The sequence below is a fragment of the Malassezia globosa genome (assembly GCF_000181695.2).
Source record: "Malassezia globosa CBS 7966 chromosome Unknown mgl_sf_7.1, whole genome shotgun sequence".
NCBI classification, from domain to species: domain Eukaryota; kingdom Fungi; phylum Basidiomycota; class Malasseziomycetes; order Malasseziales; family Malasseziaceae; genus Malassezia; species Malassezia globosa.
Genome location: NW_001849865.1, coordinates 413,488 through 431,967, shown reverse-complemented (window position 1 = coordinate 431,967; position 18,480 = coordinate 413,488). Strand labels below are relative to the sequence as shown.

Genomic DNA, 18,480 nt, shown 5'->3' with positions numbered 1-18,480 from the left:
AGAGAGCGCGCCAACACATTCACGGAGCAAAGCTTGCCGGACACGGTTTTGATCGATACAGGGGTCAAGCCCACTGCTGAACGATGTGTTGAAGCCATGTTCGACATTCAGTGATCATCTGGCCTGAACCGCCTTCACGCTTGAGGCCAGAGAAGCCTAGTTGTGAAAGTGGAGAGGCGTCATGAAAAACGTCGCCATGAGCTTTGCTTGGAGCATGTGGATCGGCCTCGGTGAGGAGAGGGAGCATAGCTTGAAGTTGAGCATCAGAAGCATGCGGCAAAAAGGAGCGCGCAAGTGCGACACTCAGAATCCTGTTGTTTGAGCGCGTCTTGTCTTTCAAATGATCATATTGGGGCGGCAGTGGATGCGCGGACAATGCTGTATCGGAGGGATTCATGAAAAAGAGCAGAAGTGATAGACCCGAAGCATCCTTGTTCTCACCATCGTTCGCTTCGTTTGGTACAATCGCATTGAGGCGCTCGATGAGCATGCGAGACTCTTTCTGAATGCCCGAGTCGCCATCCCACAAAGGTTTGCGCAAAACCGATGCACAAGCAAACGAGAAATCGCGTTCAAACGAGATACCCAGGGCTGTGTCGAATGCAGCGGCATCATCTGGAAACTGGAGACGACTCTGTGCTATCGAGGCAAATGCATCGGAGCCCAGCGCATCCAGAGCAGTGAGTGCGAGACGCAAGCCCCCGCGGTATGCACCGCCGGTGATGAGGACCAGACCGGCCCAGAAAAGTATCGGCGCATACTGCGGCAAAAACACGCGTGACAGGCACATAGCTGCCGCATCACTCGTGGATGGCACGTGTGGAAAAGAAGACATGAGGACTCCACCAAGGCTGTGCATGATCGCCTGCGACGAGTTACTGAGATGGCCCAAGACGTGCAGAGCACGCGATTGCATAAGGCTGCCAGATGCAAAGGCAACGGCCTGGATCTGACGCTCGAGCGTCAAGGTCCAATGCGAGCACTCTTCGACGCTGGTCGAGAGTGTGAAAATAATTGTATTGACAAGTTCGACAAGCGCCGTCAGAGACATGGATGGCTTGAGTTTCTCACGCGCAAGAGGCGCGAGCGACGGTGCAGGCCATGCAGCTAGCACATGGAAGAGGGTCATGTAAGATGCGGTATGAAAGGTCATCGACACGTCCTGGTAAAACAAGAGCACAATGCGCATGGCATCGGGCATGTACTTGCGCACAGGCGTGCCAGGCACAAGGCATTGCACTGAGTGCAGTGCGATGAGAGCGTGCATCTTGTGCAAGAGACCAGGACTCTGTGGGCACGTCAGGACGTTGCGAAGGTGTGCGATAATCTCGTCATGGAGATGAGGCAAAGCCGCTGTGAGCACAGTGTCTTGAATTGAATTCAGCACGGGTGAGGCACTCATGGGCGTCAGATCTATGCATACATCCAAAAACGCCTGCGTCGCCTTGTAGGGAAGAGTGTGAAGTACACTGAGCGTAGAATGAAGCGCCGTGCGAAGCTCTGGATGCAGCATCCACAGCAGAAGGACGGTATGAAGAATTTGTGGCAGGTGCATGTCACAAACTGCGGAGATCAACTGGTCGACGTAGCCGAAGAGGACGTGCTCACGACCGAGGCACGTCGCGATGCCGAGGGCCGAGCGCAGTGCACCAGCACGGAGCAGCTCTTGGATACGAAGGGACGACAGGTCAGGCATGTTAGGAGGAATAAAGACTGGCTGCATTTCATCTTGGATCACACCCGCGGCACGCAGCATGGTATCAGCCGCAAAACGAGTCGGCATGTCGGACGAGGTGCGATAAAATAGGCCCATGCCGACAAACACGGCGCGGATGCGCTGCTGCGACACGGGTGTGTACAGTCCGACAGCATACGCACCCAACGCCATGCAGCGAGTGTAGAGCTGATGTTCGAGCTCCGCGCAGTCGAGCGTACTGATATACAGGACATCGTCTGACGACAGTCGTTGAATGCACAAACGCGATACATGGTCTGAGCGGATATAAATATCAGCGAGTGGCATAACATCGCATACACGCATGGTGGCCGTGTGAGACGAAATGGCGAGCGGTTTGTTGCGCACAACGATCACATCCTCAAACAAAGTGAGCGTAGCAGGCATCGGCGTGCAGAAGCCATCGTCGATACTTATGTTCGAATGAATGTACTTTGGCTTGAGCGTAAAAAGACGCGTGGTCGAGGGTGGCAACGATGCACGAATGTCTGGATGTAGCGCTTTGATATCGTCTGCGTATGTGACCCATGTGAATGTGAGAGGAGGTCCACCTTCGTTCTCACGGCGTATCAGAAAGCAGTTGTGAAACGGTTCGTCATTAATGCTCCAGCCGTGCCGCTTAACAACAGTGCCGGCGTGCACAACAATGATCGACTGCAGGGCAAGGAAGATGGGCGCCGGTATGAGCGTCGCAACAAATACGATGAATTGCGTCTGAAGAAGCTGTCGTTCTGTCGCACCTGTCAGATCAAGTAGCATACTCCACGGCCGCTTGAATTGCAAGATTGTCGTGAGCACCATATGTGCGAGTGCCACAAAGTCAGCACGCACTGTATCGAATTTTGAATATAGAAGCATTAGAATGATGCGACCATCACTGCATATCGTCGTACGTATTGCGGAGGTGCCACGCAGGTCACCCGAGGAGTACGTCTTCAAGAAAAAATCCAGCATCGTCGAAGCACTTTGACCACCAAGTGCTGTGGCAATGCGCTCATGCAGCGACGGGGACCGAGGGAGCAGCTGCAACAATGTGGACGCATGAGCATCGCCGTGCAACGCACGCTCCTCCATGAGCCTACGAAGCGGCCGCAGTACGGGTTGTGGCAAGATGCGCGTCGTGACATCCAGTTGCTGCGCATGCTGTTGGCCATGTCGACTAGACTCATGTAGCACGTGCACGAGGACCTGGCCGCGTTCCATCATGAGGTCATTCAGTGCGGTGAAAGTGCCCTCACGGTGTGCGGGGAAGCGACCCTGTGGAAGTGCGACGAGCACTTTGTTGAGGAAGAGAAGTGCACGACGGGCCGCATCGCCTTTCGGCATCGTGACGGCGATCGTCTCAGGCGCGGCAATTGCTGGACCCAGCACACGCAAGCAAAGGAACGTACCAAGGGAGTGAGCTGCTAGGTCCGCCCCAAAGCGCACCTGGACAGCGGAATACACCTGCTCGCAGAGCCAATGGAGCTCCGCCGGCAGCATGCGGATAAATTCAATAAGCTCATCGCTCGCGATGAGGATAAGACGCATCGCCTCATTCAGACGCATGGATTGGGCATCTTCCGACTGTGCTGCATCCCAATCGAGAGCATCTGGCGGAAGCGACGCCACCACTCCGGCCAGGCGGTGCACAACAGATTGGGTGTGGACATATGCAGATCGCCGTGCATATGCGGACAAAAAAGCGAGCGTCGACGAATTAGTCCGAAGCCATTGGGCATTGCCCGTGCATGTGTCGATCTCCATGTCCAGCAAGGCAAGCAGGATCTTATGGATCTTGTCAATGCGCATCATCCCGGCCAACACGCGCTCAAGCAGCTGAGCATCGCTGATAGCGCCACTGGAGATGCAGCGCGCTATCCAACAACCGTCTTCGGCAAAGAGCGCATCAGCTATATCGAACTGAGGCACTTCTGCTGCCGAATCCAGTGCTGCGAACTCAGGCAGAGTGAAAAGCCGCGACACAGCCAACATAATTGCAATGCGTGCAGACGACAGGGGCGACACAGTCAGGGTGACGGCCTCACGAGCCAGAAAGTCCATATTTTGACGCAGCACATGTTCCAGGGCTGTGACAGCCAATGATGGCTCATGCCCCAATGCCATGTCCCGCACACCAGCATCCATGTCTTTGTCAAGACTTGCGGCACAGATCAGCCGGTCCACGATGCGCGCTGTGCGCCGAGACAGCGCCGACTGCGACGACGAATCCAAGCGCAGAACAATAGGCGCAATGTCATCCGTGAGACGCGTCGTCAGTGGTGCAACACATTCGAGCGTCTCCTTGCGCAAAGCTTCGTCACTTAACGCCCACGGCAGGATGCAATCGACAAGCTCAGCGCGTGCGCAGTCGACTTCCACCCGCTCACACTGCGCAAGTAAACCAGCCACTTGACACACGTTTCGCCGTGAGCCAGAGCTTTCGGCAGATCGGGCACACACAAGCAGCATGTCGACAAGCTGGCGCAGCATCGTAGACGGCAGCGTAGCGACATTGACACGTGGTATGATATCATGTAGCAGCCTGAGCCAAGCGGCCAGTGATGCCGTATCGCGAGGTAAGCCTTCGTGCACGATACTTACGATGTGCGGCAAGACAGGCGTTGGCACGGCCTCAAGCAAAATGAACGCGAGGTCATGCAGCGTCGAATAATAAAGGAGCAAGTCGGCCACAGTGCGGACAAGCGGCATTTCGCTCGACTCAGGTGCGTCGTGCAGTGCAACGTGCGCACCAGCAACAAGCACATGCGCCATGTGTGTCAGCTCCGACTTCGACACTCGGCCGTGCGAATACCGTGGCAGAATATGCTGCAAGACGCGCATGAGACCCGTCCAAGCCGTGACGACCATCGCGTTCGGCGGCTCAACAGCGCTGAGTACCTGGCAGATGAGCGACAAGTTGGGCCGTGTCTTGATGAGCAACGGCAACGGAGTAGGGAGGTCAGCAAGTTGGTCAAGCACAATTCCCACGTCCAGTGACTGTTGCACGACCGACAAGTTCGGCATACACAGGCCATACAACACGGCTGTCGGTCCGATCGTCGGCTTTATCGAACCGTGTGAGCGAAGGATCCGCGAAAGCGCCGTATGAAGTGCAACAAGCCAATATAGCATTGCGCCTTCGCTTTCAGCCTGTAAGACATGATGCGAAGCAGAGCGAGCAGATTCCAGGTCAGCCGGTGCTAGGATCGCCAGGATCTGCGAGGTATCCGTGAACGCCGCTTTGGGTCCCTCGACCACCCAGCTTGGCACGTATGGGAAGCGCGAAAGCACTGCCGATGCAGGTGTACCCCCACTAAGGCGCTTCAGCGCCGCTAGCGACGCCGCATGCAAACTTACGACTGTCGTGGGCATGTGCAAGAATCCAAGAATTAACGAAACACGCGAGTCCTTCTGCAGCGCTGCATCAAGCTGGGCGACGGTGGGCGTCTGTGGCAGACGCAGCTCTGCATCTGACTCATTCGGCAGAAGCGTTAGCACAGCCATGGGATCTAACAATGCAAGATACAGTATGCTGTGAAGCACAGCGATCGACATGTCGTCGACCTTGGTTGTTGCGATCCATGTGCGGATAATACCTCGATAAGTACGACGTAACACAGGCGCACATGGCGGGTATAGCTTGCGGCGCCACGCACCTAAATCACGCACCAGCAGCTTCAAGAGCGCATGCGCTACAACCAAAACGCCTGCATGGCTTGGACGCGCATACAAAAACGAGTGGATGAGGTCCATGGCTGTTTCCGTGTGCCCGAGTACAATAAGCGAAGCAAGAAACAGGCCTGCCAAGCGCGCATCTTCCGGTCGGTACAAGTGCAGCAGCTCACACAGCCGCGTGCTTGTGGCTGACGTGATCGCTTGAGGCACACTCGCTGACTTGCCAAGCGCGCACAGATTGTGGATAAGGACCGTCGAAAACCAGGCTGCCGGCCCAAGCCGCGGGTGTGACATGTGATGGTACAACGCGTCCAGATACGACCATTTTTTTGAGTGTGATTCGCGTCGCATTCGCGTTGGTGCATACGCTACAGGTGCAAGACCCACCAGGACGCCCAGCGTGGGCCAGATCATAACGCGGCGACGCGGTGAGTCTAACAGCACGTACAAGCCGTCGAACAGCAGTGAAGCGGCCTCTGGCATCTCTGAAGCACACACAGCATTTCGCTCATCCGCATGGAAAAGCGCCCATTTGTGCACAATGCGTCGAATCATCACAACATACGCACTGAGCAACGTGCGTGGAAGCAGAGGCAAGTCGCGATGTTTTGCACGCAAGAATCGGTCTAGCTGTGGCCACCGCCAGTGCAAGCACTCCATCAGCCGGATTGTTACGCGCGAGTCTGGATGGCTCTCACACCGCTGAAAAGACAGGTCCCAGTCACTCGAGCTAACATACAGCATTAGATATGACAGCTCACGGTACAGCGACGCCGCCAATGTTAGGCGGTGGTGCATCCAGTGCATCGGCTGGTGTCTGCCACATGGTAGCTGTGTATGAAACGCCACTTGCCGACATTTTGATGGGGGCGCGTGTCGGCGGGAAGTGGGCGTCCAACACATAGTACGCATCGGGGCTCGCACTCGTCATATTCAGCCCGTTGTGCGCATCATGCATGGCATACACGCATTCTTCGTCGCGCATGCTGCTATCCGAGTCACGCGACAAGAAGGACAGAGGACGTGACTTGTCCGACTCATTGGCCCCGTGCGCTGGTTCATTCGCACGCGCCGAAATCAAAGCATGCTCGTACGTGAGCAAACGTTCAAAATGTTTCGCGACCGTGGCAACGGTCTTGCGCACAGTGCTTTCTCTCTGTCGCTTTGGATCTCTCCATGCACCGTATGGCGTCGACGTAATGTCTTCTCTCTGATAAGATAGCCACTCATGGAACATGCAGGATGACACGACTCGCGTCATACAAAGTACTTGGTAAAGACGCAACCGCGCATCAATGGTATTCAATGTGCTTGGAAGTTCCATGTCTTTGAGCACATCCAACAGCGAGTCCAACACAGTATCGCGATAATGCTGCAGTGCCTCGAGAAGAATGCCCAATGCTACTGAGCAAGAATTGTCTGGCACCCATGGCTGGCTGGTCACGGCAATACATTCATGGACTCGTCGCACAGCACTCTGTATAGTGTCAGTCCAATTCCAACCTTGACGATCCTCTGCATTGATGTCGACAGGCTCGCCACTGCTCGCATTGGACATCTTCACCCTGATGGGCGATGACGCTCGCCAAGTGAAAATCTTAAAATGAGATTCCGCCTACAGAAAAACCCCTCTGTTTCAACAATGCGGCGTGTGCGCCCATCCCTTTGAACGTGATGTTTCATGCACGGATTTTCTTTCAGAGTTATTTTTAGATCTGCGCCGCATTATATCCCCACCGCATCCACTTCGTCTATTTAACCCATTGTCTCCATGACCACTTTGCTTGGCATGCGCCGTGCCGCTGTGTGTGCAGTGCGTTCTATGCGCACGTTTTCGACATCGGTCATTAGGCGACGGATCGAAGAGAATATCACTGGGGACCGTCTTGCTCAGCTTCTACAAGAGCAAGGCACGAAGCCCTTGCTTGTTGACTTTGTCGCTGAATGGTGTGGACCATGCAAGATGCTAAGCCCCATGCTTCATAAGCTTGCAAGCACGCCAAGCCTGGTTGGTGGAAAGGAGCTTGATCTTGTCACCATTGACGTCGACCAGCAAATGGAGGCCGCTCAAAAATACGGCGTACGTTTCTCCCATTCCCCCCCCCCCTTCTCGTCTAGCTAGGCTTACCTACCAGATCCGCGCAATGCCCACAGTCATGGCATTCAAGCAGGGAAAGCTCGCGTCATCGTTCGTAGGTGTGCTTCCTGAGCCAAAGCTTCGTCAGTTCATTGAGAACTTGTAGATACACGAGTCGTTGGATTTATGTTTTGCGCAACAAAAAATAGGCCCCAATTTAACGACCTAGGCATCATTTGGCTTGTTGTATTGCTATGTTACACGTGTAAATTTTATAAATCACCACACCCTCACACTCCTTAAGCATCTCGGCGCGAGCGCTTGCTACTTGCGGACTCGCTTTCCTTTTCTGCGTCGTGGTGTTTATGCTTTCGGCTCTTTTCTTTTGATCCCTTAGTTTTCTTTGGTTCGGAAGAAGCGTCCTTTGCTCCATGTTCGGACTGATCCTTTTTCTTTGCTTTTTTGTCCTTTTTCTTCTCCCCCTTCATTTCTTTCGCGCTTATTGTTTCTTTCTCCTTTTCCTTCTTTCGATCTTTTTTCTTGATCTTTGATGTACTCTCGTCGTCCTCCAAGCTTCCGGTTGCCAAGGGTCCTTGTTCTTGCGACACCTCATTCTCCATAGACCTCTGATTGTTTTCTCCATTCATCTGATTATTGCCATGTTCGGGGTCTGTCTCGTTTTCCACCACGCCTTCTACCAAATTATTGTCTTGCTGTTGGTCGTCCTTCTGTTCATCCTCTTCATCCGAGTCCTCCCAACGCACACGTCGTGGCATTGGCACCTCTTCATTTGTTTCTTCGTCCATAGGCTCCATGGTTCCCATCGCCTGGTCAAATGACAGTGTACCAGGCCGTGGCGGCGGCACACTGAATGGATCCTGCAACAGGCTGCCATGCAACGACAGCATCTGGTTCGCGACAGTCATGCTAATGACAGAAAATTGAAGCATATGATTTTTGCCACCTAGTCGCTCACCGGACTCTTTGTTTCGCCAAAACCCTACGCTGCGATCTTTTGCATCGACTCGTTGCACTTCGCCCACATCACTGTAATAAACGAACTCCCACATAGATGCGGGAATGTGGGGGGCAGAGATGGCTGCATTAAAGGTGTCGTATAGTAGCAATGAAACATGACTCGGCGAACAGAGAGTGATTGTGCCTTGAAGTTTCATTCCAATCTCCGGTCGCCACACGATGCCAGTGAAACGCACAGGCACCTCAGCAAAGGCCGAGTCACCATCAATGCTGCCCAATGGATACAAAAACCTAGCATGTGAATGTGCAATGAGGACGCCTTCCAAAGGCGGAAGAAAACTAATGCAAAAGTCAGGGACTTGCTCGCATCGCTGCTGCCTACGTACCGCATCACAAGGGTATCTAACTGATCCAAGACGGATGCCATTGGGTCCCTCATCCACACAGGCGGTATGGCGAAATGCATCACGGCAGAAACTTTTACTATGCCTGTTGAGCTCGCAGGATTCCGATCATGAACATCTGCATCACGCTTTGAACCCATGATCGTGTCGCGACGCACGTTTCTAATGTAGCCCGAATCCACTCCAAAAATGGCCAGCCCAACGCTGCCGCCGCCCAAGGCTTGCGATGCGGTGCAATGCACTACAGGGCGAGAAAAAAAATTTGTTTGCCGACAAGGCCGTGATCTCACGTGATTTACGGCCACAGGCGCGGAAGAGGTGGAAAGAGCGGCGTGGAAAGTGAGTGAGTGTTTTTTCGAGTTGGTGTCGGAAGCACAAACCTTTTCCACATCCATCTGTGACCATGTCGGACGCCCAAAACATCCCTAACTTTAAGCTCGTTCTTGTCGGTGATGGTGGTACTGGTAAAACCACGTTCGTGAAGCGCCATCTGACGGGTGAATTTGAGAAGAAGTACATTGCAACGCTTGGTGTAGAAGTGCACCCGCTCCAGTTCCACACGAACTTTGGCCCGATTGTGTTCAACGTCTGGGACACAGCTGGTCAGGAGAAGTTCGGTGGTCTGCGTGACGGTTACTACATTCAAGGCCAGTGCGGTATCATCATGTTTGATGTGACGTCTCGTATCACGTACAAGAACGTCCCCAACTGGCACCGTGACTTGGAGCGTGTGTGTGAAAACATTCCCATCGTCCTGTGTGGCAACAAGGTTGATGTGAAGGAGCGAAAGGTGAAGACGGGTGCTGTGACATTCCACCGCAAGAAGAACCTGCAGTACTTTGAAATTTCTGCCAAGTCGAACTACAACTTCGAGAAGCCATTCTTGTGGCTTGCCCGCAAGCTTGTCGGCAACCCAGCTCTTGAATTTGCTGCTGCCCCAGCTCTTGCTCCTCCAGAGGTCCAGGTTGACCAGAACTTGATGGAACAGTACAACAAGGAGCTTGAAACCGCTGCTGCCGCGCCACTTCCTGATGAAGACGATGGCGACCTTTAAAACCGGGGACATGCTGCACTGTTCATGCACATTGCATTGCTACGTAGGGTGAGCCTGGACGACCTTTTTGTATGCTATGGTCCCAGCTTCATTTGTTTTTCTTATTTGCTCGCTTTCTCTCGCGTAGTGTTATTCACGTCCCAAACCAGCATATAGATTCAAGCTACGTGATGTGTACTCAAACAAATTTGATGATGAGAGCGCTAACATGGCGCCGGAGGAAGGTTGCATGATGCGAGCACTCAGCATGGTGACGGGATGGGGTAAATGGAACGAAGCTCTTTCTTGCTTTGGTGAGCTAAGACATGAGCTTGCTGTACCACTCTAGACTTTTGCTGCTCTGTAGGCAATCTGCGTGACAATTGATTCACAGATGGCTCCTTGACTTTTCTAAATGTCGAAACGAGTCCTAAATCAACATGAATCAGTATGTGCAGGCGCCAGCAACAGCGTCAAGGTCCGACTAGCCAGGCCTAAGAGCATTGGGTGTGTGGTGGCATGTCCGTCACTCACGTGCACATAATCTCCACACAACCAAAAATTTTCGAGGCACAATGCGTTGAGCTAGTGACTCAGCCATTCAAGCAGGCCTCGGTGCGCCTATCCATTCGAGTTGTGCGTGCGTGAGCATCTGAGAGAGAAAAAGGTCGAGACTATAGGGACCAAACGACGCTCAGTTCAAGCAAGGAAAATACAAACAAGAGCAAAGGTGCTGATCATAGCATGCGGGCATCGCCGCAACGCGGGTCAATGGGTACACGGAAAGGATCTTCTGCCTTTTGTGCACCAACACCTCAGGGCACACGTCAGGGCATGTATGTGGCGTTTGTCAAAAATGCCATGGTTCAAAAAGCACAAGTACGTTTATGCCCCCATATGCTACACGGCGGAGAAGGGGTGTCGTGACATGAAAGTTTGTGTGAATGGTGGCTCACATTCATGCAGGGACAATTTACGCCGTACGAGGAGCTCGTAGCGCAGTTTCAAATGGGCGCTAGTGCCATACCCAGCTCCAAAACTTCAGCAGCGTCCTCTCTCGTGCAACTTCAGGCGTGGCTTTCCGCACTCACACACGTAGCACCGTCGCTGGATCGCACATGTGCATCGCTGGTCGAATCAGTTGCTGAGTTTCCATGGCTCGCAATGCCTGATATGGTCGCTGATGCGTGGGTGCGTCTTGTATGTGCGATTGTCAGTGCACGGAGTGAGTGGGTATCCCATGTTGCCTCACTTCTTTTCCAAAACATGAGTTTGCGTACGTATGCGAGTGCATTGTCTTTTTGCGCATGTTAACACGCACACGTCAGATCCGGCTTGGTATCGGGGAGCGGACACATTTCAACCAGATCAACGCGCTTCGCTATCTCGAAGGCAGCTTTATGACCGGCTGCACAGTCTTCTGCAGACACTTTTGCGCTTGATTCCTACGCTGCCAGCAACGCTCCAGCCACTCTTACTCCAGCATTTCCCACACAAACGAGAAAGAACAATGGACCAAGTGTTGTATATCCAGAATCTGCTTCGAATGACAGAATACTGTGAAGCACTTACGGAGCCTATATGGAGCGTCATAATTGACCATACGCTCCAGATAGATGTGGCAATTCAGGTCGAACTAGACGAGCTCGAGGAGCAAGGTATTGAACCAACGACGCATCGGAGTCTGTCGAAGGTGTTAGACCAGGGCATGTCAGAAGATTCTGACAGCGAGGGGTCGTTGTCGTGTTCCTCATCGGGATCGCGTGGAGACAAGGACTTGGCTGGGACGATAACCCATGATGACGATGATGCATTTGATGCACTAGAAGACCTGTCTGATGAAGATGGTTATGACGCATCTGATGCACTTGATCCTGGTCTGAGAGCGACCGATGCTATGCACGAGCCGGCGTGGAATGAGGTTGCGGTACTTGCTGGCAAGCTTGATGCGATCATGAAGGCACTGCACGAATTCCTAGAACGACAGGTCGGCACGCCTCGCTCGCAAAACATGCTGACCCGGCGGTATCAACTGTACCAGACACTTTTGGGTCTATTCACGCGTACCATCCTCACTACTTTCAAGTCTCGGCATGTACAGTTTATCATGTTCTGGTTCGCTTCGTTGGACCACGAGTTCGCTGATATGTTCCTTGGAACACTGCTAAGCAAAAGCCTGTATGCTGTCCCGACTGCCGGTACGAGCGAGACTGGCGAGTCGGCAACCATTCTCCGTATCGCAGCTGCAAGCTATGTAGCGAGCTATGTTGCTCGCGCTCGGTACATTGATGCGTCGACAACGCGCATGGTCGTCTTGAATCTGTGTACATTTATGGATGCATGTCTTGAGGCGTTTGCCGCTCAAGGAGCGACGGCTCCACCGCCAGGGGCTCGTGAACATGCGGTCTTTTATGCTGTCACACAGGCGGTCTTCTATGTGTTCTGCTTCCGCTGGCGCGATTTGCGGGATGGAGCTGTCTCAGATGCGCCATCGTTTGCTCTTGATGACGAAGGTACGCCATCGCTAGCAGCGACGTATCCGACAGCAGGGTCTTTTGAGCTTTCGCCACAGCTTATGCCTGTGCTTCATGCTTCTTCATTATCGAGTGTTTCTTCATCGACACCGTCTGTTACCGGCGAGCGGGGATGGGCGCCAGGCCTTGCTGTTGTGCAGCGAGCTATTACATCGCCATTGAATCCTATTCGATACTGTAACGCGCATGTGGTCCAACAGTTTGCCTATGTGGCACAGTATACGGACTTTTTGTACTGTTACTCGGTGATGGAAGCGAATGCATACCGGCAGCAAGCCAGCTTCGCCGACACGGGCGGCGCGTCGCGACAAGCAGGATCGCTGCCAGCCCGTCGAGAGGCCACGCCCACGACAGGGCCTAACGCGCAGCCTGGGGCGGCGACAGGCGCTCGCTCTGACGCGCCTGCTGCTTTGCCCACGCCCGCGCTTGATATCTTCTTCCCATTCGATCCTTATCGCTTACGAGACTCGTCCTCGTTCGTGCATCGACTGTACAGAGAATGGGCTGATGTGGCGCCAGACGAAGACGATGCTGAGCATGAAGATGACGATGGGGATGCAGGTGAGGACGAAGATGAACACGAAGAACGGGATTTGGTTGGCGACGCCGAAGAGGGAGACGATGATGATGACGACATCTCCATCTTGCCACATGACGAAGTGACCAAGCTAAGCACGGTGCTAAAGCGGAGTCAAAAAGATACCTCCCATGCGAATGCCACGCCCGAATCGATTGCTCAGAGCATGGAAGCCATGAGCATTAGTCCTTACACGGGATAATGTTTTGCATCTGAAAGAAGGATTGTTTTGGTGAGTGAAGCTACAGAAGCTCCAGATACCTCCTCATGGATGTATGTATGGCACGAGCAACTTGCGCGTCGGGTGCTCTCACTGTGAGACGAGCGAGCTGCGCCTCTTGATTTGGTTCCCAGCGCAAAAGGACGAGGACTTGTGTTTTTTTCATACAACACAGGCCAGCAGCAACGATGTTTTCCGGTCGTGAGTCAATGCTGTCAAGGATCGCGAATCCGGCCTCACGCAACATGCTTAGGTGTTGCGAATTTGCTGCTGTAGAGATGCGGCAGACATACTGGACCTCAAGCTCGGGCTGGGCGCGCATAGCATGCCAATGTTCGAAGAAGGCATGTCGCTCCATGATATGTGGTGTGACGAATGATATGAGCGCAATAGGCAGGACCACATGGGTTGTGAAAGTTATGTGAGGGCGGTCGCCCGACAGTTCAGTTGCTTGGGAATGCCCACGTTCATCACCTTGACGCCATTCGATATCGACCTGGGGCGTGTCTACGAAAGGTTTGACGCAAGCGAACTCGATGGAGATGCCCTTGGTGCCTTGTGGTGCCACAGTGGTCGGTCTTTTGGACCCTGATGGACTCTCGACAGGTGGCGTTATGACACGTGACTGAACAGGCCCGTGCACATGAACATCCTGTATGTGAAGCAGCGTAGACTTTGTCTTGTTTGTAATGCTAAGAGTGCAAAGGATGCGCGCATCCCTCATTGTGGCCTTAGGACGCTCACGTGCAAATGTGAGTCGTTCGGTCTTGGTCTCATGCAGTGTACCACGCTCGGCAAACAAGAGCATGAACGGCATGTCAATGTAAAGATGATGTAGACTCCCAGTGGTAGAGGGTAATGAGCATGGCCTCTGCGCAGGTGACGCCGGGGTATTTGTCAGAGGTGATGGAAGAAACGGCAGCGCCACAGAGACGGCTGGTGCGGGGACAGGTATCGAGGAAGTCGTTGGAGACGTCGATGCCGGTGGCGGCGATAGGGACAGCGACTGAGGCAGGGTCCAGGACCGTGAGCGTGAGAGAAATTGTGTGGGAGAAGGAGGCGATGGCACCGGGTGCGAAGAGGATTCCGACAAAGAGCGTAATGGGGACCGAGTTGGAGACTGCTGGGTAGCTAATGGCAGCATGGACTGCGACGGGGAATGCCAGGGAGAGTGTGAGGGCGAAGGAAAGAAGGTCCTTGAGCATTTTTGCTCGTGTGATTCATGTCTTTCGTGGCACGAATGGTTCAAAGGCAGAGACGATGCCGTTTTTGTCGTCTGCTCCGTCAACAGTGCTTGTGAGCTATCCACCATGCCCGTGTTAGTCGCCCACGGCTGTTCTGGCACGTCGGTGTGGGGGGATGTCATATGAAGGCTCTGAAGATCAAGTAAATCCATGGACAGATCGCCCGTATAGACTGTTGGCGAGGACGTGAGTAATGATGAATGATCTGGTGAAGATAAGACTGACGACACCGACCTCCTTGTCGTATTCGCAACCGGTACTGGTGCTATTGTTGCGACGGGCGCCGTATACGTCGACTCAGGGAGCACAGACGTCAACGCAGGCAATCTGTGCCGCGAAGAAGCATCGTTCTGAGTGTACTTTGCCTCGCCACGGCGGACAGAGGATACCACAGGCACTGCTGAGACACGCCGATTCGGCTCCAAGATTCCATTCACAGATGCATTTGTGCCACCTAGTTGCGACTCGTTGAAGGGCGGGAGTTCATCGAGCACATCTTGTAAGTCCAGTTTCTCTCTCATGCTAAGCAAAATGAGCTGTGCGTATTCAGAAGCCCGCTGTTGCGTTTCCATGTGCAAGACGTGCACGTACCGCTGCAGTGTTGTGAGCAATGTGGTCTGCATCTCAGGGTACATGCCGGCCCATTTCGCGTATGTGGTCATGCACATCGCTTGGGTCATCGCTGTGCATGATAGCATGTGCCGGGTGAGCAGCTGAAACTGATCCATAGGTGTGCATCCAGGCCGGTTTGCTACAACGTAGCCATATTCGCCCAACAAGTATGCGCCCAGCTTGACTAACGAGTCGTGACACAACGCCTGCTGCAGATACATTATGATTTGTTCCACGGCATACACATGCACTTTGGGATGGTTCGTGACGACTTGCAGAATTCGTTGCCAAGTCGTGTTGCTCACATGCCTGCCGGCCACATGCAGCAGCTCAAGGGTCGTATCAATATACCACGAAGATTCACTCGTGTGCAGTTCAGCAAGTATGGAGATCTTGAGTGTCAAATCCTGCCGCAAGCTTGGCTCAGCGACGACCAAGTAGTCCAGGAGTCGTCGCACAATCTGCCGCACATTCGTGCGGTCGCACATTGCATAAAGTAAATCCAGCGCTCGACGGCGCACACTAATATCAGTATCACCAAGAGCAACGAAGATTACGTCACGGTGCAGATTGATCGGTGAAAGTGATGGAATTCGTTGCGCCAAGTGGGCCATGATCTCCATTGACAGGTATCGAACATTGGTTTCAGGCGACGTCAGCAGCTGGCCCAAACTTGACGTGAATCGGCTAACCAATGGAGAGCTGGCGTCGAGGTGAACAACGAGGCGCATCGCTTCAAGTTGCACAGAGTATCGTGCATTGGCTTCATGCACGTCTGCTTTGGCAGCAAGAGCAACATCCTGCTTCCATATAAACGTAAGGATATCATGTAGCTTGATTTTGTAGTCCGCATCCAACACAGGCTGCCTCGGATACAAGCGAAGAAGAGCAAGTAGCTGGACTTGGAGCCAGGGTGCTGGTACTCGGTGGTAGACATAGTCGCGGCGAACGTCATTCTGCAAAAGGATTGCGCTTAACGCATCAATGGCATGCTTATAAAACAGAGAGAATGACGATGGCGCATTGCGCACCAGTTCCATGGCTAACAGACATGCGCAATGTGCCAATCCGAGTTGGGGATGCTCTAAGAGAGGTGCAATGCGGTCGAGCCACTCGGCAAGATCCACAAAAGACGGGTCCATCCGGTAGAACGACAGCGCCACACAAGCTGCCTTTTTGCGCACAGGTACTGATGATGTGTGAGAAATCAGCAACTTGAGTACCTCCTCGCCCAGTTGTCGTGCCAATACCCGGGAGCTCATGCAAGACACGGCTTGTAACGCAAGGCAAGTATCTGATTCGTTCAAACTCGCGAGGTCTTTTTGGACGATTGACAGAGCGCGCACGAGCACCTCAGGACAATCCGCAAAGCATGTTGTCCATGCCAAATAGCCCTGTACGTTAGCATAAAGTACTGAGGAACGAGATAGGGGTATGAGGCAAAGAAAGAAGCGAAAAAAGAGTGGGTTCGGAAAGGGACCGAACAAGGGCAAATATAGGGTCGTCTTAACGTACCATTTGTTTCTCAGAATATTTGGGACTTGACATGAGCGCATAAGGCTCCAAAGAAATGCCATCAACAGGAAATCCCTGCAAGCGAGTGAAAATAACCTTGGCGGCCGACTTCTTCTGCTCATATCGATCCGACTTGGAGCCAGAGGATATCAATTTGGACCGCACATGAATCATTTCTCGGCGCACACACTGATGTTCTTCTTCTAGAGAGCTACATGACTGCAGCTCAGATATATATCGAGACAATCCGCGCATATTAGACGATAAGGGATGTCCACGATTCATTGTGCATGCTACCTGTCGACGTGTGAAAACAAACTGGCCCCGACAAGTGCTGTATTCCGCGGTCCGAGAGACTACTGCTGGAATGCCTCACCACAGAAGGGCCTTGATCTGCCCGGTTAGGCGAGAATATGTGACCCTGTCGCGTAATCCTGTCCACGTTGTTTGTTGTGCTAGATTGTCTGCCGATGCACACATTCAATGTGGACCCTAAGCAGTGCGAAAGTGGAGTTCACATTTACCATTGTCCACTGGCCCAGCTCAGCACACTCTATCTTAAAGTGGCAAGACTACACATGTCCAACCCACGTCGGAGTTAAGAAGTTTTTACTCGTGCGCGTCACTTAACACTCAAGGTAAGGCGGGAGCACTGTGCAGGCAAGAAGAGTGACAGTGTGCATTAACTTCATGATAAAGCGTATGCCGAGAATGAGCGTGTGATGAAACCTAAAACGCCATCCAGCTTAGACACCTGTTTCTCCGCTATTGCTAGCGTTGGCAATACATGTTGGCATTCCATACCACGCCAACAGCAACAAAGACGATAGAGACAACGGACCATGCGATTTACGGACACGAAAAGCTCTTGACATAAAAAAGCAGCAGAACATGATGATATAGGATCTCTCTGTCTACTGAAAGAGATATATAAACTCTCGATACTTTTCCCAATGGAATGGGGAAACAAGATAACAAATATGCATCATAGGACAATCGGGAAAGACGGAGAAGAAATAAGTCTATAGGAGCCACCGAGAGCTTAAGCGGCCTCCTCACCCTTCGACTCGCCACCTTGCGCAGCAGGTGCGGCAGCTGCCTCAGCCTGCGGGGCAGGCGCAGCGGCGCCCTCGGCAGGCTTCTCTGTCTCCTGCATGTCGCTTGTCCAGAGCGTGAGGTTGTCACGCAGAAGCTGCATGATCAGGGTTGAGTCCTTGTAGCTCTCTTCCGACAGGGTATCCAGCTCCGCAATTGCATCGTCGAACGCCTGCTTGGCGAGATGGCACGCACGGTCGGGCGAGTTAAGGATCTCATAGTAGAAGACAGAGAAGTTAAGAGCCAGACCAAGACGGATAGGGTGCGTCGGTGGCAACTCCGTGACAGCCACATCCGAGGCAGCCTTGTACGACTCCAGAGACTTGTCAGCGGAGTCCTTCCGCTTCTCACCCGTAGCAAATTCAGCGAGATAGCGGTGGTAGTCACCCTTCATCTTGTGGTAGAATACCTTGCTTTCACCCGAGGCAGCCGATGGAATGAGGTGGGTGTCGAGCACCTGCAAGATATCCTCACAGATCTGTGCGAGCTCAGTCTCAATCTTCTCGCGGTACACCTTGATCATTGAGACCTGTGTCTCGTTACCCTTCGACTCCTCCTTCTGTTCAATCGAGGAGACAATGCGCCACGAAGCGCGACGAGCACCAATCACGTTCTTGTACGCGACCGAGAGCAGGTTGCGCTCCTCAACAGTCAGCTCCTGGTTGGACGAAGCCACACGCTTCATGTTCTCAACCATCTCCTCGTAGCGCTCAGCCTGCTCGGCGAGCTTGGCGAGGTAGACAGAGTCTTCACGCGATGGGGTGGTCATAGTTGGTCAATGGATTCCAAGTCTGATTGT

General features: G+C 53.1%; 7 protein-coding genes across 7 annotated transcripts; 3 read left to right on the top strand and 4 right to left on the bottom strand.

Moving 5' to 3' along the window:
* Positions 1-64: 64 nt before the first annotated feature.
* On the bottom strand, positions 65-6,190 carry MGL_2975 (uncharacterized protein; the record flags this gene model as incomplete). Its single annotated transcript, XM_001729937.1, has 1 exon — positions 65-6,190. The coding sequence occupies one exon, from the start codon at positions 6,188-6,190 to the stop codon at positions 65-67; it is 6,126 nt and encodes a 2,041-aa protein (XP_001729989.1).
* A 991-nt stretch (positions 6,191-7,181) lies between these two features.
* On the top strand, positions 7,182-7,514 carry MGL_2974 (uncharacterized protein; the record flags this gene model as incomplete). The annotated part of the gene is made up of 1 exon (XM_001729936.1): positions 7,182-7,514. One exon carries the CDS (start codon positions 7,182-7,184, stop codon positions 7,512-7,514), a length of 333 nt encoding a protein of 110 aa, XP_001729988.1.
* A 254-nt stretch (positions 7,515-7,768) lies between these two features.
* Positions 7,769-8,991, bottom strand: MGL_2973 (uncharacterized protein; the record flags this gene model as incomplete). The annotated part of the gene is made up of 2 exons (XM_001729935.1): positions 7,769-8,786; positions 8,834-8,991. The coding sequence occupies 2 exons, from the start codon at positions 8,989-8,991 to the stop codon at positions 7,769-7,771; spliced, it is 1,176 nt and encodes a 391-aa protein (XP_001729987.1).
* Positions 8,992-9,254: 263 nt separating this feature from the next.
* MGL_2972 (uncharacterized protein) lies at positions 9,255-9,905 on the top strand (the record flags this gene model as incomplete). The annotated part of the gene is made up of 1 exon (XM_001729934.1): positions 9,255-9,905. One exon carries the CDS (start codon positions 9,255-9,257, stop codon positions 9,903-9,905), a length of 651 nt encoding a protein of 216 aa, XP_001729986.1.
* A 1,525-nt stretch (positions 9,906-11,430) lies between these two features.
* Positions 11,431-13,197, top strand: MGL_2971 (uncharacterized protein; the record flags this gene model as incomplete). The annotated part of the gene is made up of 1 exon (XM_001729933.1): positions 11,431-13,197. The coding sequence occupies one exon, from the start codon at positions 11,431-11,433 to the stop codon at positions 13,195-13,197; it is 1,767 nt and encodes a 588-aa protein (XP_001729985.1).
* Positions 13,198-13,514: 317 nt separating this feature from the next.
* MGL_2970 (uncharacterized protein) lies at positions 13,515-16,841 on the bottom strand (the record flags this gene model as incomplete). The annotated part of the gene is made up of 3 exons (XM_001729932.1): positions 13,515-13,525; positions 13,690-16,465; positions 16,587-16,841. 3 exons carry the CDS (start codon positions 16,839-16,841, stop codon positions 13,515-13,517), a joined length of 3,042 nt encoding a protein of 1,013 aa, XP_001729984.1.
* Positions 16,842-17,628: 787 nt separating this feature from the next.
* Positions 17,629-18,450, bottom strand: MGL_2969 (uncharacterized protein; the record flags this gene model as incomplete). Its single annotated transcript, XM_001729931.1, has 1 exon — positions 17,629-18,450. The coding sequence occupies one exon, from the start codon at positions 18,448-18,450 to the stop codon at positions 17,629-17,631; it is 822 nt and encodes a 273-aa protein (XP_001729983.1).
* Positions 18,451-18,480: the final 30 nt, after the last annotated feature.